The 25495-nt window shown below is 36.9% G+C and overlaps 1 protein-coding gene across 1 annotated transcript; it reads left to right on the forward strand.

Moving 5' to 3' along the window:
* The first annotated feature begins 330 nt into the window (after positions 1–330).
* On the forward strand, positions 331–1728 carry LOC140227152 (uncharacterized). The gene has a single exon (XM_072307585.1). The coding sequence runs from the start codon at positions 331–333 to the stop codon at positions 1726–1728; it is 1398 nt and encodes a 465-aa protein (XP_072163686.1).
* The last annotated feature ends 23767 nt before the right edge of the window (positions 1729–25495 follow it).

A 25495-nucleotide genomic window follows, 5' to 3' on the forward strand; every position in this document is an offset into this window, starting at 1 on the left:
TGCTACTAGTCGCATACCATCCCCATGTGGTACTCAATAACTACGGCACAACAATAGATGCATTAGACCGTCGTTTCTCGCTGCCTTAGAAATCAAACGAAAGGTGGTATTGTATGCCTTTACTCAGTGTTGAGATAATGCGCATACGCTCTCTGACAGCCTCCCTTGAACACGCGCGGAAAAACACAGCCTCAGTTTTGCCGATCATCTCAGTAGCAAATGGATGCCAGCTATGACATGTCGTGGAATTGATACGGTTTATTAAGTTTACCGAGGGCAGTATCTGTGGATTTTTATCGTGCTAGAAAATATTACACTGCCGGAGGCGAGATGGCGTTTTGGAAGAGGCGGAGCAGGAATTTTGAGCCGGTGTCTCCTCAGACCCGATACACGGTGACTTATCTTGGACACGAGGAGATGTCGGGGAAGGTGGGATTGGATAATACTCTTAAGCCCGTTGACGACTTGTTCCGCCAGTTCAAGACTAATAAGTCAAAATCGCCAGGCAGGATGCAAATCGAGGTCGTGAATAACGGCATCAGAGTTCAGCCTATGGATGCTGGGGTGTCTACTCTGTTTGTCGGATCGCCCTATCTCAACTCAGAAGGTACTGACATCTTCTTCCCGATTCACAAACTTTCATTCGGCGCCGCGGATCCATTCCATACGAGAGTGTTTTGCTTCGTGTCGCGCAACGATAGCCCGTCCCAGAGCAGCCACTGGGACTGTCACGCTGTTCTCTGTGACTCGACGGCCATGGCGAAAAATCTCACTCTGTATTTGGTGAAAGCGTTCCAAAGAATCGGGGATTCTAAAGACAACCCACTTGTGTCCGGCCGCAGAAGTAAAAAGACTACGACCGTTCACATCCTGCGTGAGCGTGGGACATCGGAGTACCAGCTGAGCAAAAAGAAAGGTAAACGGCCTCCTGTTTCCACTATCAGAGTCACTCTCAATGTCGAAAGCAAAACAGAGCAGTTTAGTAGCAAACAACTCGAAGAAAATAAAACGATAGCAGACATCCTGGCCAAACAGCAGAGTATGGAAGTCGATGTAAGCAGAGATGATGTGGAACGGACAAGAAGCGACGTGAAAGACAATGGTAACACCATCGTTCTCGCAGGTCATTCCGACAAGGAGAACGAAGGCGAGGACGAATTAGCCGACGATGGCGACGAAATGCCGCAGGAAATAGAGGTGACAGTTGCGATGAACCCTGAAATGAGCTCCCCGCCGGAGTCGCCCCGCAAATCCCCCCGTACGGGTGAGACAACGAGCAGTGGGGAGGAAAACGACGTGCAGTTCGTTGATGATGTGCAAACGTCCACGGACGGTAAGACTTCGCCGCAGGCGATGATCACGACGATGAGTCCTCCAGACACGCCAGGCTATCTATCCTCGGAAGACAAAGACAAAACGAGTGCGTTTTCTGACATGTCATCCGCATCTAATTCTCGCGTTGAGACTAGGGATGTTGTTGCTACGGACACGAGTAGGACACCATCATCATCATCACCCACTCATAAAGAGGAAGATTCATCCCCGTCAAGTGCTCCGAGGAGAAAATCTCCGTCTCCCCCAAACTCATCACCTGCCGCATCCCAAAGGACCGCAGACGCAAAGGCATCCACGTGCGACTCGTCGACGGATGCCAAAAATACTGAGAAGAAGGCCAAACGCGAGAAAAAATCAGTCCGTTTCAGTGAAAGCCCCGAGCTTATAGGATGACAGATTATTGCGATTTCTTAAGATGTGCTTTTTTGAGGTGTACATGTACACTTGTAGGGTGGCAATTATTTCTGGATTGATGGAGTGTGGCAGTGTTTGGAAGCAAAGCTGCAATAAGATTTGAAGTCTGGAAAAATCTTAACGTGTGTGAGCCTGAGAGGACTAAAGGTCTTCTATACGGAGATATGATATGGGCATTGGAACAAACAAACGTACATCTGTAGAAACAGATAAAAAGATGCAATGTTTAACATGGATATGAATCTTGGTGAAATCTGGAACAGGGTTGACTACTGATTGACGATATAACCTGTATTTTCCACCAAGATTTGCCAACTGTACAATTGTAGCAACAAATAAGTGCATATGTTCAGAGCACGCTTTGAATGCCAAACCGCAGTACGAAAATTGTCTGATGATATTGTTTCTCATATTGTGTAAACTAAAACACGTATGTAATGTTCTTATTTTTATTTCTTCATGCTTGTATCCTATGTTCGAGATTGTCCCATTTACAAATGTACTGTTCATGACGAATCAGCTTTAAGCTTTTACTTCAACACTATCTACTCTACTCTTCCTAAAAACTACTTGGAATACGTTTTAAGCCTGTGCTTACAAATTATTTTTCCACCGAAAATTCATATTGTACACGCCATTGGTCATCAAGAATTATGCTACATTTAAAACATATCCTTAATGAGCAGATGAGCATCTACAATATTTTTCATAATTTCACAAAGCCATCATTTAGAAGTCCCCTAAAATTGCAGCTCCATTTTGTCTAACATCCGAAAAGACATTTTCATGCACTTTGATATGCACTTTTATTAAAAAAATCTGTTAAAATGAACCCCAGATAACCGAAATTTAAATGGTAACAATGTTGTGAAAAGGGTAGTCGGAGCAACACCTGTCAAATATACAGGCAAATGAAGATAGCTACATTTTCCCTGCTATTGTATGTGCGTCAAGTGAAAATTTATCAATCCCAGTACAAGCAAAATACATACTGTAATAGACTGCAATAAAAAAAAAAGATGGTACAAGCTGTATGTTTGTATTGTCTTCGATATTTCTGCAGGGATCATAGCGAAAATTGCCAGAGTAATGTGATAAATTGAAGCTACAATGTATAGCAAGTAATATTCAGGCACATTTGGTGAAATGAAAGAAAGTTTCCCATATCATTCTTTTTCCATCATATCTTTTTTTTCTGTCATATCATTTTTTTTAAATTGAAATCCAAATCATGTGTGCACACAACCTGATAGCAAATAATTAGTGACTGGGTGTTGTGCGTGTACTTTCATGAACTTTTGCTTTTTGTTTCTAATCAATATGTAATGTGATGTTAAAAATCATGTCAGTACATTCTTGTATCTATGTGAAGATATTTTAAATGTAAATCTATATTTAAATGGATTACACTGATTATGTGAAAGAGACGTCGAATTAAACTCTTCTTACGCAAAAAGATCGAATCTGCTTAATCTGTAACGTTTCTTGAGAAGAAAATAGAAGTTTCGTCAGATTTCAGTTCGATTTAAAGCATGTCAGAACCTGTTAACTACTCGGATTCATCATGTTCATGCTCATTATTACCTTTGTTTTAACGCTTTATCTCTTGATACTCATAGAACAGTCATGTATCTCCGATGAATGATAGCACCCCTACAGTATATATATATATATATATATATATATATATATATATATATATATATACATTGTATACATCTGTTTTTTTTATGTACAGCGTACATGTACAGTATATATGATTATATTGTATGTATATATATAATATATATGTTATACATATATATATATACATATATATATACATTTGTATATATATATATATATATATATATATATATATATCCCTAGTTGGCACCTTAGGGAGACATATTCGGGGGAAGTGTCTTCATTAGGGAGACAACTGGTCATTAAGGAGACAATTTTCGTGTCTCCATTGCGTAAACTGCCATTGAACATGTATATAACAAATTTGCATATAAAACAAATGGAAATGTCTTCCAAATGACCCATCTAGGAGTATATATATATATATATATATATGTGTGTGTGTATACATGTACAGATGTATGTGTACAGCTGTATATGATGAGTTTGATCGCAAAAGAGTTACACGTGTAACTTCATTCGTATTAATTTCAGACATTTGTCATTAAAGCTGCTGAAAAGACCCCCAATAAGACTATTACCATGAGAAAACGTTAGATATTCTTAACCATCACTTCAAGAATATTCCTTGTTACGTAACAATAAATCACTGGAAAGGATTTATTTCGTTTCAGTGGATAATGGAATCACTTAGAAATCGAAAATGAAAAAGTAGAGCTTAATTCGTTTTGAGATCAAACGGTTTCATATGTTATATGCATGTACATATATCATATACACATGTATGTATTATACATTTACGTACAATTGTATATTATGTACAAGTGTGTATATACATGTACACACACATGTATGTATATACATATGATTATAACTGTATACGATGTACACTATATTTGTATGTGTGTATGTGTGTGTGTGTATGTATGTATGTACACGTATGTATGTATGTATGTAGCTTATCTCGTGTGGGGTATAGTGATTAATATACACTATGCACTGCGCAAAGACATGAACAAAATCTTCCTTCCACAAAACCACCCAGCAGGGCCCCATTTCATAAACGATGCAAGTAGGCCTATGATAGCAACTCTTGCCGAAATGGCCATTTCCCATAGCAACAGCCAATCAGGGAGCTGGATTTTTGTCATATCCATAGAAATTGCCATTACAGCAAGAGTTGCTATCATATCAACTTTTTTTTTCTAATGGGGCCCAGATTTCTTGTCCATTCTTTTCTCATTTTTACATTATTTTTTTTTTGTCCCCGCGATATATACAATGTACACTCCTTAGCAATTTAGATTAAGCTGACTGTGTAGTGGCAACGCACAATGGGCTAACTATAGACGCGTAGGATGTATGAGTCATGCCGAGAAGTACGTTTTGAATAAAGTTCATGTTTATCACAATGTTCAAGGACACTGAGACAGGGGTGTGTTACTATGAAGTTCTTCTAAAGTTGAAAGCAGAAGACTCTGTGTTGATCTCAATCCTTGTTCGTATATCTTAATGTCTCTTACTTTCCACCACTTAATACGCCGCCACCCCTAAAGGAAGCAAGTCAACCTTTATCGCAAATAAGAGGAAAAAAAAATATATGCCCTGGCTGCATGTTCAAGCAACAAATGGGGCTTTTTATAACCTCGGCTTTGTTCCATTTAAAGTAAACGGACCGCGCTGTGAAAATTCGGAATCTATAGACACATTTCGTAGACGGGTTAATCGATAATCTGGACCATTCTCATGAGCTTAAAGGATTTTCAACCTTTTCTTTCTTCATTTCCGTACGCCCTTAATAACTTTTGATCGTTTAGTTTCGGGTTTGTTCGTTACTTATAGGGTCGTAAAATTTTTAAAGGTCTTTATCGTTGGTTCACATTCAATGCTGATGTTTGACCAATGTCTCATCTACAAGTTGTACGTGTACATGTACTCTAGTCTTTAAACAAAGCTATCTGTAATACATATTCATTGTATGCCGACAAATACTAATCCTCCCGTGAAAATTGTTAAGGTGATGTAGCAATGAATGCAGACATTGTTTATGCTGTGTTGTACCTGTGTGCTGTATACAAATGTAGATGGTTCGCGCGAAGTGATAAACTAAACCCCAACAAAACATCTCGATCGTTGCTGGTACACAAAATTAGTATCTTTAGTAGCCAAAAATCATTAGTATCTTTCATCTTTTTTCCCATTGTTTCGTCGTGTTAAACACGAGATTCTATCATTTATCTTGAGATTGCATATAGTGTGCGTTTGTGCTATATTAAATGCGTACACACATATATTGCACTATCATAATCAGATTATAATAATCACATGTATAGATGTACAATCATTATACATACGATGTACATACACCTTGACATAAGACTGTGTTTTCGCTTTTGCTTCCGTGTTTTATAACCAGTTTGAGCATCACCAATAAGTTCGTTAAAATTGTAGCTTAGCAAGCATATTAGACTTTTCCGTTGCTCCTATTCTTCCTGCAGATCCCCATTCCTATTATGTGTATCTATAGTGAACACCACGCTGTCGATGAACTCTAGTGTAAAGTGAAAATTTGTCTTGGTAATTAACGCGTGCTCGTAGATTGCTGAGTGTACAAATAGATAAACGGTGACATACAACTTGTAACGCAGGAACGCTTAATTTGGCTCATGTCATCTTCTCGCTAAGTATCTAAAACTTGAAAAGACCGTCCGACAAGCAATTCACGACACGGATTTCCTTTGCTGGAAGTAAAGGGTATATTAAGACATTCTATTCAGGGCGAGAGAACAATTATCGACATCAAAGTGTACGTGGATGGACGCAACCTGTCCTTGCTCCGTGTAATTAATAACAAAGCAACCTTCAAGGTAAATTGTAAACACACACGCAAACACATTTTTTGTTTTCCTGTGTTAATAACCACTTACAGAGAAGGCTCACAATATATCCCCTATTTTCGTAATTGATGCACCATCTCAAAAGAAGTATCGTGAGATCATCAACTTACAAAAACACAAACTCAAACACAAATACAAACAAACACACACACGCACGCACACACTCGCATACAATCACCACTACACGGTAACACACAGACCTAAAGCTGGCCAGTGCTCGTTATATTGATGTTTACATTGCCAAACACACACAAATTGATGAGTTCCATGCATAAATTAACTTTATTTGTTCTCTTCATGTCCTTGGGTCAGGAAACAATTAATCACAAGGACTAGACCAGACTTTATGATAATATAGGCCAAGTAAGTATAAATGAATTTATATATTCAAAACAGCACAACTGGTTACCAGTTGAATTGTTGACCATCCAAAAACCTAATAAGGAAATAGATTAGACAAACAAGTGGACAAACAAACAAAAATCTGAATAAAAATCAGTCTGAAGGTTAACTATCATAGTTTGTTTCGATAACCACATAATACATCGGCATGCCTCAATATTCAATTGAATAATACATTATTATGGTATAATTATATACATCACAACTCTATACTGTATACATACTGCACCTATGTGTACGCAACAACTTATACAATTTTTTTTTTTGGGGGGGGGGAGGAGGATGATTTAACATTATTATGATTCATATTGACCACATTATAATTGTATTCTTTTTTGATATCTCGAAAGACATAGTTGATAACTGTGCCTTTAACATATCGAGACAATAATAGCTATACAATGCACAGTGACTATGTGGTTGCGCCCTTCCCTCAAATCCCCCGCACAAGGGAAACACCTTCGTCTCATCAGAGTCAGGGCAAACACGCCCATTTCACCGTGTGCCATAGAGACCTGGCAAGAGTCAATATTTTCACTAAACGTCGGAACAAATGAAGAATACACAAGGGGAAGAATGGTGACTAGGTATACGGGACGAGCGGCCAGAATCGAGAACAGATAGATATTCAGTCTGGATAGATGTGCTTCTGGTGTTTGTCGACCGCTGCAAAGGATCGAAAATCGCCAAGGTTTGTTTGATATGGCGCAATGATGAAGACACATAGAAAGGTGGATGAATGAATACAGACCCCACCCATAATGTCAGGTCATCATTCGCAAGCAACACTGTTAGAAACACAATTATAGAAGCAGACACACACACACACACACACGCGCGCGCGCGCGCGCACACACACACACGTATTTCACCTGATTGTGATATTATGAATGCAAGTGAGCAAGATGTGTGTAAAGTATATGTGGGGTGTCTGTACTTCTGCCATTGATTTATGTAACACCTGATTGATATTCTCAGGGCAAACAACGACATTATCCATGTGTGTGCGTCCTCTTGGGTATCAAAGATGTAACTGAGGAAATCGGATAAATGGGTCATGCCTCCTAAGACAGTAGAATGCTCCAAACAGCCTAAATTAACAAAACGGCGCAACGCCGAATCGTGAACGACCTCAACTAAATACGCAGCAAAAGAAAAAAAAAATGTAAAAAAAAAGAAGAAAAAACGTGGACTATTCAAAAAATATTGAACAATGTATTACTGCAGCTCAACACAATGATCTAAAGAGACGCCACTTTTCGGTCTGTTGGTCGGTCTGTTAAACGTGTTGAAGATTTGTGAGGCATGAACACTTAGTGATATACTGTGATGTACAGTGATGTACTGTTCGTGCTCTCCTTTGTATTTTCCAATTACAACAGATTGTTTAGAATTTTGTTTCAACTGTACCAGATGTAGGCCTACTTAAATGCGAAAATTAGGCTCATTTGAATGCCCCCCCCCCCCGGTGAAATGAACTAAATGTAGGATATTATTTTGTTCGTGCGTGAGGTTTGGTCCAGTGCTTTTCCATACAATCACTAATGAGCCCACTCTTTGTCATCATTGGAAAAAAAAAAAACCTATTTTGATTTGTTTACATGATATTATTTTGAATCATCTCTCTAGCCCAATTAATGCAAAATAGCTCAAGGTATCTTACACAATTACCAATTACCACACAGAATGAGCTTCCTATAAACAGAACAAATATGAGACAGAGGCAAAATCTTTTGTAACAGCAGTAACACAAATCATAGCTGATCACTGACACACACGCACACACTCAAAATCTCTTTACCACCATTATTGCCTCCCTTTTATTGTAAAATTTTTTCTTCCTTGTTTTAGTGGCTGGGCGCTTTTCAGAAACAGCTTCTGGAAATCCTATGATGGTATGATGCACTATACACGAATTACAACCAATATGATATATTGTAAGTTTGAGGGCAAAATGAGTTAATTTAAATAAATAAATGAAAAAATCAAAATAGATCTTTCATCACATTTAGAAAATTAAAACCTTTCTAGTGATACCTTACTTGTGACATAACAAGGAATATTCTTAAAGTTATGATTAAAAAACTCCAGATTTCCATATCATTTTCATGTGTTTTTTAGCAGTTTTAATGGCAAATATCTCAAATTGACACAAATGGAGTTAATTCGTCCTGCGATCACACTCTTCATTAGGTTTGCATAGGACCTTATATCACAAGGGAGACATTTAAAATTTCCAGACGTGTTGTTGCTGTCTTTTCACAATGATTACAAGTGATGTGTGAAATACATGCCATGTCATATACAGGCTAACGCCAGTCAATGTAAAACTTTGTCACAATCACCCTATATCAGACATTCAACAGTTTGTCCCTGTGTGCATTTTGTTAAATTCTGAATATGATATTCACGAACAAAGCCAACAGCAACAATAAAAACAGTACCAAAACAACAAGGTCATGGTAGGGACTGCGTGACTGCATTGACCCTATACACAGCGGGCATAGTGACAACCCTCTGTGCATGGCCATTCACTTTTAATGCTTCCGATTATCTACGTTAGAGAGATTCTGCGTTCAAGACGACCTCCGAGCGCAGTGGAGTGTGTCAAGGATCAAGGTTTCTCATCACAGACTGATGGATAGGCAGACTGATATTTGATAGATACTTGCAGATTGGCAGTGAAAAACAGATGCAAATATATAAATATATAGATATATAAATATATAAATATGTAAATATATGAATGTATAAATAAAATGATACTTGTAGTCCGCGTGTTGCTACCAGCACAGAAAAGATGACGAAGTAGAGTGGTAATGCATTTCAGTCCAACAGTGCTGTTTATTCACACCAAATTTTCGACGAATACATACGTCTTCCTCAGGGTTGACAATGACAATCATGAAAGTAAACAAGATGACTCTATTCTCTAATATAATAATACATAACTATATAAATATAAAAAAAATATTAATGTATATTTATATATTTGAATAACTATACTTATTTATAAGAAAATAATGAAATAATATTTTGTCATTTATTTAGACATATATATTTATATATAAATACATAAATATATAAATGTACAGATAAACAAGAATATACAAGCTATAAACACATAAGTATGATTATATGTGTGTACGTGTTGGTGTATATGTGTGTGTGTATGTTCGTGTGTATGAGAGAGAGATAGAGACAGTTAAATTCAATTCAATTCAATTCAATTCAATTCATTTATTTCATTCTCATTTTCTTTCCAACAAAACATAACACGAGGTAAATTAGAAAATCCATCATAAGCATGTATACAGTACAAAGTGCGAAGGATTAACGATATCCAACAAACTAATAGAGATGAATCATGTATACATACGGGAAAATACAAAGTTATATTTTGAGGAGAAAAAAAAAGAGAACTGAGAGGTCCACTAAAAAGCAGTGCTTGTAGATTGTGGACCACTCAAGAATTTCTTCCAAAAATACACATACAATTACAAATACATTACACATATGCACAACAACATGGCATAACTAAACTAAGGAGATACAATCGAACGGAATGGGACAAAAACAGAATTAGTGGAAGAAAGGGAAAGGAAGAAAGAGAGAGAGAGAGAGAGAGAGAGAGAGAAATGAGAGAGAAGGGGGAGGGAGAGGGAGGGAGAGGAAAGATAGAGAATGCCTACACGCTGAACAAGAGAAACGGAAGAGAGAATTGATGAGGTGCTTCGAACAGCTGGTGACTGCACGCAGCTGTGTAGAAATTATGCAAATAACATGCCGTATTTCATTGCCTAGTAATGCCGTTTTTCACTGCGTAATAATGAATTAAATAACCGATGATGACCCTCATGTTTGCTGTAACCTGTATAGGTAATGAAAATAAATATCTTAGCTAGAATTTAACAAAAAAGATTTCAAATTACGCTTAAAAATGTATAACGATGAAGAATTTTTTATTTCAGGACCTAATGAATTCCAAAATTTAGGGCCGATGTATATAAATGTGTTCTGAGCTAATAAGGTTCTCAAAAGGGGTAAGTGAAACTCATTAGAGCTCCTAGTAGGATAATCATGAAAAGATTGATTTCGTGGAAACATTGAATTAAAAATATTGGGAAGAGCATTTGTGTTATAATTGAACATGAACTGGCCCAGTTGAAAAAGAAACAAATCTTTAATTTTTAAAATCTTATATTCAATGAACAATGAATCTGAATGAGAACGTGGCGAAACCCCACAAATAATACGAAGTACTTTCTTTTGTAATAGTAATAATTTATCTAATAAAGTTTGATGGGCGCTACCCCATGCTAAAATTCCGTAATTAAGATAAGGTAATATTAAAGAAAAATACAACGTTAACAAAGACGACGATGGAATGTGAAACTTAAGTCTGTTGATAATACCAATATTTCGTGAAATTATTTTACTTATGTTGATAATATGAGGCCTCCACGAAAGCTTATCATCCACTGTAATACCAAGGAATTTTATGTGGGATACACGTTCTAATTGAGTACCATCAAAAATAAGATCTGTGCTTAATGTTTCTATGGATTTACTAAAAAGCATATACTTAGTTTTCTGGAGATTAAGTGATAATTTATTAGCTCTTATCCATTGAGTCACTTTTTTCAATTCAGAGTTGACGGTGTCAATTAAAGTAACTGGGTCTTGATGGGAAAAGAAAACATTTGAGTCATCAGCAAAAAGTATAAATGAGAGTGTATCAGATGACCTGCAAAAATCATTGATGTAAACAATAAAAAGTAAAGGACCTAATATACTACCCTGAGGGACGCCACATTTAATAAATTTGAAACTTGAGTTATTCTCGTTCAGAGATACATATTGTTTTCGGTTTTGCAGGTAACTCCTGAACCACTCCAAGGCCTTCCCCCTTATGCCATAATGTGACAATTTATGAAATAAAATGTCATGATTAATTGTATCGAAGGCCTTGGAGAAGTCCAGGAAGATACCAACAAGATGCGAATGATTATCTATTGTATGCGCGGCATTATCAATAAACTTCAATAGAGCGTGAATAGTGCTGTGTTTCCGACGAAACCCAAATTGAGAGTTTACAAAAACATTATGAGAGTTAAAAAAATTAATTGTTCTTTTAAATATTAATTTTTCTAAAATTTTAGATAAGGATGAAAGTAAAGAAATGGGTCTATAATTGCTGACATCAAGATCATCTCCTTTTTTAAATAAAGGGACAACCTTAGCAATTTTCATTTGATCAGGAAAAACGCCATATAACATAGATTTATTGAAAATATGTACAAGTGGGTCCACAATTGAAGATATAATACCCTTTAAAATGAAATTACTTATGTCATCATAACCCGCACTGCGTTTGTTATTCATTCCAGCAACAATATCCATTATTTCATGTTTCGTAGTTGGAACGAAAAAAATAGAACTAGAATTAGATTCACCTAAAAAATGTGAAAAATGTGTATTAGACGGTGGTACTTCTTTCGCCAAATTCTCTCCAATCATTGAAAAATAAGAATTAAAAATATTTGCCATATCACCAGAATTTTCAAAAATTCTATCATCGAATCGAATTTTTGTAATACTTGATTTCTTTTTTGATACATTCATGGCCTGTTTCAATACCTTCCATGTATTCTTCATATCATGTTTATATTTTTCTAACTGAATCGCATAATATTTCCTCTTTTCAAATCGTATAACTTTAGTTAAAACATTTTTATACGATGTATATTTCCTTTTTGACTCTTCAGTTTTTTTCATTTTATATTTATAATATAACCTATTTTTCCTATTCACAGAACGCAAAAGGGATTTAGAAATCCATGGAAGCTTAGGGGATGTTTTATAATTAACTAACTTATCTTTTATTTTAGGAATATATTCATCTAAATTTCTATTAATTATCTCTAAAAAATTATCACATAATACATTAACATCATCATTATCACAAACACCAGACCAATCAACTCTTTCTAAGCTAGCACCAAGGCTAGCTAAATTTTCTGGTGTGGCTCTTCGTCTAGTTGGAGGAACATGAAACTTATTAACCGCATGCTTAAGATTAAACCAAGCCATAACTGGGAAATGATCAGTCATATCGGATAAAATTATAGAAGAATCTAAAAATTGTAATAAATTACCAAAAATATTATCAAGGAGGGTGGCGGAATGATTTGTAACACGTGTGGGTTTCGAGATTAAAGGCAAAAATGAGGCTGATAAAAGTATTTCAAGAAACTCTTGTGACATGATATCATTTTTTATCAAATCAATATTAAAATCACCCATTACAAAAACATTTTTATTAACAAAAAGGGGACTCTTTAACACATTTGTAATACAATTCAAAAAATCATTAGGATTAGAACTAGGGGGTCTGTAAACAATACCAATTATAATATTCTTACTTTGTGGAACAGATATTTCCACAAATAAAGATTCTATAATATCATTCATTGAATTTAACTCATCGGGAATAATAAGGAATGACAGAGAAGACTGTAAGATGAGAGATAGGAAAGAAAGAACGAGGTTGTATGTGAAAAATAGGAGAGGGAGAATGAGGGAGGAGAGCATTGGGAATATGGTATCTCAGAGAGTGAGAGAGAGAGAGAGATAGACGGACAGGAAAGATGGGATATGTGACTGTCTCAACGACGCAAGGCCTTGGTTTTTACTGCGTTTTCTATACATGTTGTTGTTGTTTTGGTTTTAATGGCGTGTATCACTCAGAATTGAGTATTTAGTGAAAAAAAAATGTAAATATACAAATATATGAATATAAATATAAATATATAAATATATGAATATATAAATGTATACATATATACATTTAGTGGACTACATCTATCTTCTCTAATGGTAGATGTAGCCTGTGTTCAGTTCAATTTATTAATTTCTTTTTACCACTCATGGTGTGGAGCGTACATAGCCATAAGTCTGGTTTTTAGAGGAGTCTACAATGACAGGTAAAGTAATCAAAACGTCATTCGTCCAATCGCAAACATAAAAGATGAAAATAAAAATATATACATAGCATATGAACATATTATATGCATATTAATGTTTGGAGGGTAGTTGTGAATGGGTGCGAGTATGTTCTCTTGGTTAGAGAATAGGAAGTACGTGTGTTAAGGCGGTAGGTGGAGAGGATGAAAGGTTAGGATTGGGCTTACATAAACGCCATACCAAAGAATTAAAGAAAAGGGAAGGGATAGAATTTTGCTGGTGTTTTGACGTTGATTTCTAATTCTTTGTTGACTGTTTATAAAACTCTTGATAGGAGTACTCTATCACTAGTTTAAAAATTATTATAATCAATGATATTATACGATTTTTTTTTCTGAAAGCAAAATGACAAAGAGATATTGTTTGAGAGAATTATATGACCTTTTTTTTTGCGTCGGGCTGTCCTTTTCTTTTAATAAACAATTTCATTCACATTTTTTTTTTTATTAGTACACTCCTTGACAAGAGATATAATGTTTTTTTTTTTTTCATATAAGTATATATATTTCGTATATTTGAATACTTGCACATTATTCTGCTCATTTGAACATTCAAGTGGAATGTTCAAGTGTACCCATGACAGGCGATATGCTTTGTGCGTTTCCTTTGTAAATTTGAACATGCAAGCGGAGTGTATAGCAATGCATACACTCGAAATGAAACATAGTGAGAAATGTATTTACATTGTGTGGGATCTGAAATTCATTGATATGCGGTATGTAGGCTTCCATTTCGTTGTGTCCCCTCGTCTGCGTGGAGACAATGTCTTTAATACAGATGTGTTCTCCACGTGATCATGTTTTGTCTTTGTTCGGCCACGCGCGAAATTAAATTTCGGAAATCAAAGGCCCTCAAAACAAACTTCGCACCAATAGTCGTGTTTGCTGTATATGACTGAATTAATGTTTACGGGCAGGCAATAATTGCATCTCTGCAAAACACTCATTGGACGTCATCAATAGGCCCTATAAGGTTTAACTTATTTCCAAGGCATGACTTATCTTCACAATTATACAAAACAAGATATGTAGAATACGCGTCTTCAGTTACGATAAGTCCACCAAACAAATACGCATATTACATATTTGGACCAGACAATGCATATGACTTTTCAGTGGATTACGCAGGAAAATAAGGGAAGTGACCCACTTATAGAGCTATAAAACGAGATTGATATTGCTTTTTTGCAATGCTGTAAGAAACCACAAATCTGATTACTGGCAACTTAGATTCCTTGACCAAGATTAGTCATAAACATTAGAATTTCTCATTTTGGTAATTGAATATGATGGTCTACACCACTGACAGTGGCACGACTTCAGATATTCTCAATCTCAACCTAAAAACGTTAAAACATCACGTGCTTGTCCACATGGTGGTAATCAAGCAAACGGGGCTTTTTAATCTTTCGTTGGTCTAATAGAATGTGTGAAATCACTAAGCTAATCACCTTGTAAGAGATATTGTGAATTATACTCCAGCGTCTGCGTGCCGCTTAAAGACACCCAGTCGCGAGGATACATGGACATATTTCAGCCGCGGGCGGCAGCACGTAAACTCGCTTCCGAAGTTGCTACGAAGCGAAATGTGTGTGTGCGCAAGACATCCCTAAAGCAATGTATCGCGCTATAGTATCTCGTTTGCTCGCTTGATTGATCTGAGCGCGCGCGGGGAGTACGTTTTGTGTAATGTGAATTGAATGTATGGTATACTGTATGTACTGTGTGATGCAATGTTTGCATATGAGCTATAGTAGCTATAGCTGCCTATACACGTCTTGTACGACTACAGTGTACGCCTTCTCTTCATCGCACCGTCGATCGTCGTCAGTCGTTAACTACACTGTAATCGTCAGATCAGATTATATATAGGTAGGGTGGCCATCATGGACGATGACACATCGTCATGGGTAGCGGATATTACCGCCGAGTTGTCCATTCTGAACGCGGACGATTGGGTCGGAGACCCTGTGTCTTGTGTAGCCCTACTATACACTACATATCGACCACCCTTATTGAAACCGACCGCGTATAATTCGCGCACTGAACACTTAGTACGCACTTCTCTGCGCGCAGAGCACATAAAAATGGATTGGCTTTGAATGTAGATGAGGATGGTGTGGGAAAACGCGATAATTCATTGTTCATTAATGGTTTTAATCAAGGACAAAATTTCGAATGAATATTTTCACCGAATCGTAATGACAGCACAATGTAATGTCTATGGAAGTTTCTAAAAGGCTTCTAAAAAGCTTCGTACAACACGGTGTTCAATACAACTCGGTTTGCGTGCATTGTCAATGCAAAAACAGCGGTCGATCCTATTAATGCGATTTACCGCGGGGAGCTGTCCAAAACGAGGCCACGCAAGTTCGTCGGCGATATTTTTGCACTGAAACTTCGAATCGAAAACGGAACAACGGCATTTGATAGAGCTGGATTTTCTCAATCTGCACGTAGGTCAAGTTTTTTTACGTGAATTTCAGTGTTAAATATTCTTATCAAGCAGATAAACATTAGGCGGTCGATTAGTAGTAGGTCCAACCATACTTGCCCTGGCGTGTGTAAATTCAGGACGGGGAAGCGACTGTGCCCGTGCAGGGCCAACGGCCACAGTTGCACTGCACAGTGTAACTGTGGCCGTGATAGAAGGGGGCCGTGCACCAACCGACATACCTTCAAGTCGAAGTAGGGCCTAAACTAGAATCTATTATTGTTAGATCTATCATCTTTGAACCTTTAGTTCCCCTGTTTAAACGTTAGAGTTCTACCAGATCTATTGGGTTAGACTACATGTATGATGGAGCTTGCGATAGATCTATTCATTTTTTTTTTTATTTGCAAATCCGTTAAATCATATTCTTGGGGAATTTGCATAACATGATTGATATGAAAAACTTCTCATTTAATGGGACTAATGACATTAAACTGACCCAGCAAATGTCATTTCAATTACGGCATTATCATAATTTGACATAAATGAGAACGCGGAATTATACATAGAAAAATAGGCCTACTTGTCGATCAAACGCAAATGCCCTAAAGTTACTGATACTAGATTAGAAAAAGTCATTCCACTTCAATCACTGATTCATGTGTAGACTTCTACTTACACATCATCTGGATCTGGATTCCTTGAAGTTGTTGACTTGGCCAGCTGGGGTTGCTTGATTGGCGTAAGCCGTGGCAACACAATTCCACCGTGCATGTCGTAACACGAATTTGCACATTCTAAATAACAATTCCTGCAAAACTGTTCATGCAACTCCAGCAAGTGGAAAGCAAAATTTTCATCGGCACGCTGACGCTGAAGCCTCCCCCTCTGGTCTCTTACTTGTCCTCCAGCTAAGAGCACGTCTCTCTGCGTTTCCACTCGTCGATAGCGTCAAACAAGTAGATACGTTGCCTCGAGTTGGACGGCTGTTTGATCTCCATTGTGAGGTTTCATTACTAAACCAAAGCCAAGGCTAAGCCGAAACAGTACAGCACTTTTTATTGCAAACAGTACTCGCATACCACACACAATATTGATACTGACATACCGGTACCGACGACTTTCTATCAACTTTGTTATGTTACGATCCGGCCCAACGTACTGTAAGCTGTACGTATAACACATACAGCTGACGCAGCAGACAACATTGCACGATGAGATCATAACAACCTGCCATATGGCCATATGCATTGCAACTTGCTATACATGAAGCTTAGAGTTTTAATATTTCTTCATCAAAACATATTTATAAATACCAAATATTAAACAACGTAATATATGAATAATTTATGATATTGTTATATAATATTTTCAGACATTTTTAAATATTATTGCCTAGATTGCTGAAATTGGCACCATAGTGCATATACTAAGTAAACAGAGACTGGAGCCAGATACGTACGTACGTACGACGTACACCCGACAGCTCTCACTACTTGTTGGGTCGCGTACCGGGAGAGATTTTCATGCGCATGGCTGTTGTGCGGTTTTGTGCATGCACCCATTCGGCCCCATTCGGTACAGGTATTCGGGCGTCCATGTTGAAATCACAGTGGACAGCTCGCACGGCGCTCGTGCCCCATCAGGTTTTCGCTGGTGCGCTGCGTAGCGTCGTGTTCGGCATTCGGTACGTACGGGGGTACAATAACGGGAGGAGCAGCTTGTCGTGCTTTTCTACTGAGCTGCGAATCGCCTGCGACGACCGGCTGCCTTTAATGAATAATGGCGCTGTGTATATAGCGTACAATTCACTGACACACAGCATTGATATACTGTGATCCGAAAATTTGATATCACAGCTTTTATCACGCACGCAGTTCATTCAAACACGCTGCGGTGGTCACAGCTGCTAGGGTTTGCTCATTGGATCAAGATGGGAGCGGGAGCGCATTTAATCTCTAGTGGCAGTGAAAGCCTGTCTAGTCAGACTGCGGCTGTTCATATTTGCCGAGGACTTCGGAGGACAGGCATTAAGGTATGGTGTACCTGTATATACCAGATCGATATGGCGTCGTTTCGGAGTGTCATCTTCCGAACGTTACCATGGCAACAAACTACGCCGAGTAAGAACCCTGATGCTATTCGGAGCTAGGCGTAAGTTAATCATTGCCATCGTTGCGGTTACCGATGTGTATCAGGAAAATCATACTGGTTTTACGTACAAACATGGTTTGTTTCCTTTTATAGATTACAGTTGAGGTGGAAAGCGTTAAAAGGGTCATTTACTGTCAACGAATATGTTTGTAATTCTGATCTTTTTTTTTTGTCGTATAATATATATTAGCTACCATACAGACAAATCTAACATTCACTTGTAATCAAATAAACGTTTTTAATCGATTTGACTTGATTTGATCCTTGTATGTTTTGATTTATGCACTTTCATGATAACGAAACAAACAAGCTTTTGAATACATACACTTAATTTCGGAACAGAACATCAACGAAAAGATGTAAAATTATATTACATATACACGTTTGTAATTGAATTATATAAAGACATAAATAAATGAATGTATATATATATATATATATATATATATATATATATATTTATATATATACATATATATATTGTAGTTGCTCCGCGTATTGGCAGTACTAGAAATAGCAATAATAATGTCACAATAGAGGAATACACTGTCATCCCTGACGAAGGGGGAGGCCCCCGAAAATTCGGATTTTGTATTAAAATCAAGGCAATTGGCAATGCATTCCTCTATTGTGACATTATATATATATATATATATATATATATATATATATATATATATATATATATGTCACCGACGGGACAAATAGGCGTCCACTCGGTATTTAAGTAAATACAAAAGAAATACAAATATTAAAGTGGGAGAGCAATTTTCTAAATCCGTTGTTCAAATAAGAAGACTGGGGGAGAAAGAACGACGCATTATTAGCAATTCTTTTAAATTGAATATTGAATTATTTTTTTTTTTTTTTTTTTTTTAGAAATTCTTAATAACAATTACAAAATAATATATTTTGGAATACAAGAATACAAAGAATGAAATTAAAATTTAAACTTAAAACAACGCAACACTGTGTTCAAGGTAGAGAGCTAAACCATCTCCATCGCGATCCAGGAGTTAAAACAGGAGACAGACAACAAAGTCCTTCTGACAAACTCCGTGATGGCGAGAGTATGCCTCAGCCACCGATATTAACTGGTGTTAAATGTGGTTTAATTATCCACAAAACAAACGAGAGTGCGGGGTGTCCGGTAACGTTGGACTCGGATCAGCTCAGTGGATGGAAGCGTTCTTTTGTTATGATTTCTTCTATGACAACCACAAAGAATTGCGCATGCGCATTAACAAAAATACACAGAAATAAGCGGTAGTAAAGACTGCATACGTGTTGAAATATTTTGTATCATAACACTTATATATATATATATATATATTATTCTGATAATAATGCTCTCTGATTTTTATGGACTCACTGAAGAACAGCCTCTAGACTCTTGATGGTCTCGTGTTAAAATGAAATAAACTCAAAACCGATTTTTGATAATCGTATGGCTTATTTTCAAAATGCAGGAAAGTCATCCGAGAGAGACCACGAACTCCAGCATTTAATAGTCAAATGAAAGAACTGAAGGGAATACGAGGCTGTTGCAAGACTATTGTCTAGCACTTTAAAAATAAATAAACTAAAACCAATCCCCTCCTCTCTCCCTCGCTTCTAGCTCTCTCTCCCACTCCTTTTTCTCTTTTCTTCTGTTTTTTTTAAACTGTTTTCTTCATTCTCTCTCTAGCTCTCTCACAAACTGTAACATCCAGACATGCACGCACACACACACACACACACACACACACATACACACGTCTGAAGATGTTTTTTCTTCGAAGAGCACATGCAGAAAGTTCATTTTGTTTCGTTTTTACGGTTTTGGTTGCATGCGACTAAAATGGTCATTATTTACACACACTGAAGATATACGAGACCAAGTATGCTACAATAGAGCACAGGGAGGACCGCGCGTTGTCATTAATGCGTTCACATCATTGATTAATCAGCGTGTTGAAAAAGCAGTAAAAATATGATTAATTGGTAAGAGAGATAGCTCAAGGGTTTTACTCTTCTCTCTAAACATTTGGATGTATAAAATGCGGTGCTCCGGAGAGAGTCCACCTGAATATTTCCAAGAATGAAAACCAAATACACACGCAAACTTACACATAGGCACCCACACACACACGCACACACACACACACGCACGCACACACACACACACACACACACACACACACACTCACTCACACACACACACACACACAGGTGCGCAAAGATGTTCTTCACGCAGAATTGCGTACATGTTTCCTACCTGAAGATTTTTTATTTACATAATATGGTGCATGCTCAGTGAGGCGAAGAGAGGGCAAATCTAACATCTTTTGTTCTCCAAAATTTTGAAGAACTTGTTTCCCACGCTCGGTCGTCTGCGCAACTGGAGTTGGTTTAACCGTACACATCCAGTGCAGTTATAGGGAGAGAGACAGAGAGTTAAGGAACCGCAACTTATTCAGGTATTTTTCTTCCTTTTTTTTAAACCAGGGATTTACAGTTGGAAAAAAACCTTGCCCAAAGCTACTTACCAAAGTTAGTGGCAAAATCAGCATGCTCAGATAATCACTTATAATAGTCAAAGCTTTGATAATGATTATAATTCAATAATGAAGAATTATTATCCTTGTTGAAGACGTTGTTTGGTAGCTGAACCTGACGATAGACATGAATCAACTCTTAATTGTGTTTGCACCCTTCGTCAATCACATTTTTTAATTAGGCCTTATTTAAAATTCGGATCTAATTTTCTTCATTGACATTGTACCTTCCCCCAAAATAAGACGATCTAAAAATCGACGTATACGAACACACACACACACACCCACCCACCCACACACACACACCAGCACACACCAGCACACTCATGAATAAATAAAGACATTCCATGAACACAGATTTTGCGTCATAAACTGCTGCGCATACTTTATGGACTTAACGTCATCAAAGGCGAGTATGACTGAACTGCCGATTAGGGATAACTGCAAAATCACATTTTTGTAGAAAAGAATGATACAAAACAAATGCAATATTTTGTTTTTAAATATTATGGCAAAACATCGTTAAGACAATGTTGATTACAGAAATAATATGACTTATCTGCGTGACTTTAAGTAGCCTTTTGTAGGATTAACATGTCGTTTGTAAACCCTGGTAGAATGCAATTTGCAATAACTGAAGACCTTTTTTTTTTTTTTTAGTAGTTTATGGTCGACACTGTACAGGCATGCTAACCTGGAAACATTGAACTGAACATTACTTGAATATGAGACCATTCGGAAGCAAATTATTTTCACACAACAATAGGTATATAATGTACTCCTAAATGAATCCCACAAGGATTGGAATAATCATCCCCCAGCATTCCCACTGATTTTCACTGATCAGTTACTAGCCATCCCCTTTAACGTAGACAGCAGTTTCAACAAGGAGAATTATCCCACATAATAGAAAAAAAAAAGGGAAAATAAGCTTAAAGGGACTGTACAGTACTGGTTGAGGTGGGGATTCATGTTTTGAACATTCCTAAGTGAGATAATGAAACGCCTCTTATGAAATATGAAAGAGTATGTAATTTTAAGAAGGATACAACGTTTTTTTGATGAAAATTGGTTTTCAAATGGCTGAGATATCCAAAAAGTGCTACTAATAAAAGGCGACATGCCACAACTTTATTAGGATCTCTTTGTTTCACCTTGTTTTTGGATATCTCAGCCATTTCAAAACCGATTTTCATCAAATAAACTTTTGATACCCCTTAGAACTGCATGCTCTTTGACATCTCATGGAGTGGTTTCTGAAACGTAAAAAGCTAAATCCTCACCTCGACCAGAACTGTACTCACGTTTTAAACGTTCGCAAACACAATATGGAATATAACATTTTGTTATATCAAATGGGTTAGTCAAATACCGGTTAGTGATTGGCTAAACACAGTCACGTGATGGAGGCACATTCGTTTTTTGTAATGTTCTCCCATGGGAAAACATTTTCACGTAACAAATGACAGAAGGCCTAGGACCGCGCGCGCACAGTGAATTTGGCTCTGCGCGAGTGATCGAGTGCGTTGTGCTGGTGGTTGACGTTGACGTATTTGACGTATTTGACTAACCCATATAATATAACAGATGATGACTTCTGTTGTCGGGAACATGTACCAGACGTTCCACTCTCAGGGTTTGAAATACTATTTCGGGAGGCTATAAGTCCCGAGACGAACCTCCCTCAATAGCATTTCAAACCCTTCGGGTGGAACATTCGGTATGTTCCCTCCCCCGCCAGTCATCATCTATAATGTCACAGTGAGAGAGCAACGGTGTGCAGAAATAAAAGAGAATATAACTCGATAGATCATTATTATTTTGCTGTCAGCATAACGAAGGTGCACTTCATTTGCCTCTTTTGAAAACGTACTGGAGTATATTGTAATTACCGTAACACGTTATGCCAGTAACAAATCGAAGGAAAACACACTTTATGTCATGAAAAATGTAATTGTCTTTTAACATGAAACAATATCTGTAAGTCTACGCAAGTGAAATCATATTAAAAGAGTGAGATATAATTTGGTGAGTTGGTGGTCATTCAAGATACTCTACACTGCATGGATAAATGTCAGACGGAATTAATGAGAAAACGCTTCAAAGCATAATACACTACCTCTCTTCTCGAAGTATGCTACGAGTGTCGAATGAGGGCGCTTCATCGGTTACCAGCAATGGCAACATGGAGTATACCGCGTCTCATGGTGCCATGCTTCTCGCATTTTTTTTTTCAACCCGAGACCCACTTCGGCTTCTACATTTCTTTTAAAGGTGCAGTTAGATTACATCCTATCTTCTTTTTTTTTAATCTTATTTTTGGCCGACACACGACAGTCCCACTGGTTGAGAAGCACGGTCCTTGAATTACAAGCGCCCGACAGTCTAGGGACGTAACATGCGTCATCCATGGCCAAACATGGTTCCGTCAGCCACTATTTCCCGTCTGAATGCCGAAAGTATACACTACAGTGGAAACGATAGAACTACCAAAAAAAAAAAATGATAATAAAGACACAAAAGGTATTATACTACCACATCATTACCACCAATATGTATATCATAACACGTTCTCTGTAATTTATGGGGTTCAAACGTTTCCGAATAGATGATCCAATAATGGTTCAATTAGCAATGTGTTAGAGGGGGATTTTTATTAGAGAGACTTAATTGGATGGCGCCCTCAGTTGACCACTCACAGTAAGTGAGATAAAACGTGAAACTCACACACGTGAACTTCACGGCAATTTGCTGACACGCACTGCAAACTGACATGCCAAGACTGTACTGAATGACAAGGTTCACTGCACAACACATGATATACAAAGTATTTCAAGATATTTCAAATTGATCATCATAATTTTCGACGTCTACTACAGGACAGCACGCCTTAAACGGACAAGACATTTGTTTTATTTTCACCTCAACTTGATTAGCTTTTATCACAATACACTGTAAAAACATCGGCGTTAGATTTAACACCATGGGTGTTAAATCTAACACCGATCAAACTTCAATAAAGGACCACACCCACAGGTGTTAAAAATGCACTGTGATGGTGTTGAAAAGTGTTCACCTGACACTTCGTGGTGTTAATTTGACACTGTACCTGGTGTTATTTTGACACTGTACTGGTGTTAATTAAAAAATGACACCACATGGTGTTGATTTGATATTTGCTGGTGTTAATATCAATGGTTTAACACCCGTCCAGCTTCAATAAGGGACCACACCAGCTGGTGTTACTTTGGTGTAAATTTATTTTCACATTTTTTCAAAAATCTAGTATTTTCATGTAAAATTCTTGATCGTCTTGTTTGAATTAAAAATCAACAAGAAGTGCAGTTACTAAGAAACTCTTCAAAAAACAGTTTAAAATTTGGAAATGACACCCGTAGGTGTTAATTTAACACCATAAATGAGCACCGAAAATTTAACACCAGCTCGGTGTTCACTATTTAACACCGGACTTTTTGCAGTGTACATTTGTTTCCCGAAAACTGTGAAAATGGCTAGATATTTATTTTTTCGAAAACCGCAGATATTTGACAAAATAATGTAATAACATGATATATCAAAAGACATTTTGTGAATGGGACTAACAACAGGACGTTGATTGTGGATCACTTTTTTTTTTTTTTGAATTACAAATTTGTTGATATTCTCGGTGTTACACTTGAAATACTGGGCTCTGATAATGTTATCCATTTATTCGAAGATGAGGTAATGTTTGTTACTGAAGGATCACTGATCCCAAAATTAAAGGTGCATTAATCCGAAAAATGTTTTTAACTAAACAAGGCTTGATGAAGCCGAAAATGAAAAGAAAATGCGCAATAATGAACCTTCGAAATCACAAACCCTACTTAGTCTTTAAGATTGTATTTTATTTGTTTTACAACAACGACGAGAAAAAAAAAATCACGTTTTTTCTCTCTCTTTAATTCACCTTGGGCATTACACTAGAGTATTATAACTTTCGTCAATTCAAAAATTCAATTTCAAAAAGAAAGAAACAAAAAACACAATTTTCATGAATAACAATCGACTCCCGTCATAACGAAGTCCACGGGAACAGCAGTTTTCTTTCGTCATATCGAAATTTCGTTATAAGCAAACAAAAAACAATAAAAATATATAGAGCGGATAACACTGGGGCCTAAATTGTTACTTCGTTGTAACCGAAATTTCATTATAACCGTGTTCGTTATAACGGAAGTGCACTGTACATGGTAACAGTGGGGTGATATTGTTATACAAAAAAAAAAATACAAATATGAGGCGCCATGCATGATAAGTCGTAAGCACAGCATCCAAGGAGACTAGTCCACCAAGTAGTTTCTTCACTGTTACCTTTTTTAGTATGATTTTGTATTCTTTTTGTATTTTTTGTATTCCTTTTTTGTATTCTTTATGATGGTGTTTGTGTATTTTGTCATTGAATATTGTACACTTTATAACTTTATAATTTACCTATTTCAACTGTTAGCGATTGACTTTGTGTTTCATTTATGTATGAAAAAAAAAATCCATCTATCAATATCAGGCAAGCAATCAATCATTACATTCATTGACATCAAAATTACATTAAAAAGCAAACACACACACACATACAAACAAGGAAAAATGATAGCTATTAGTCCACTCAGTAATTAGCTAATGCTGATTGAT

Source organism: Diadema setosum, chromosome 4 (genome assembly GCF_964275005.1).
Source record: "Diadema setosum chromosome 4, eeDiaSeto1, whole genome shotgun sequence".
NCBI lineage: Eukaryota > Metazoa > Echinodermata > Echinoidea > Diadematoida > Diadematidae > Diadema > Diadema setosum.

Bases quoted from the DNA above. Each gene is read 5' to 3' on its own strand.
- LOC140227152 (XM_072307585.1), top strand. From the start codon at position 331: ATGGCGTTTTGGAAGAGGCGGAGCAGGAATTTTGAGCCGGTGTCTCCT.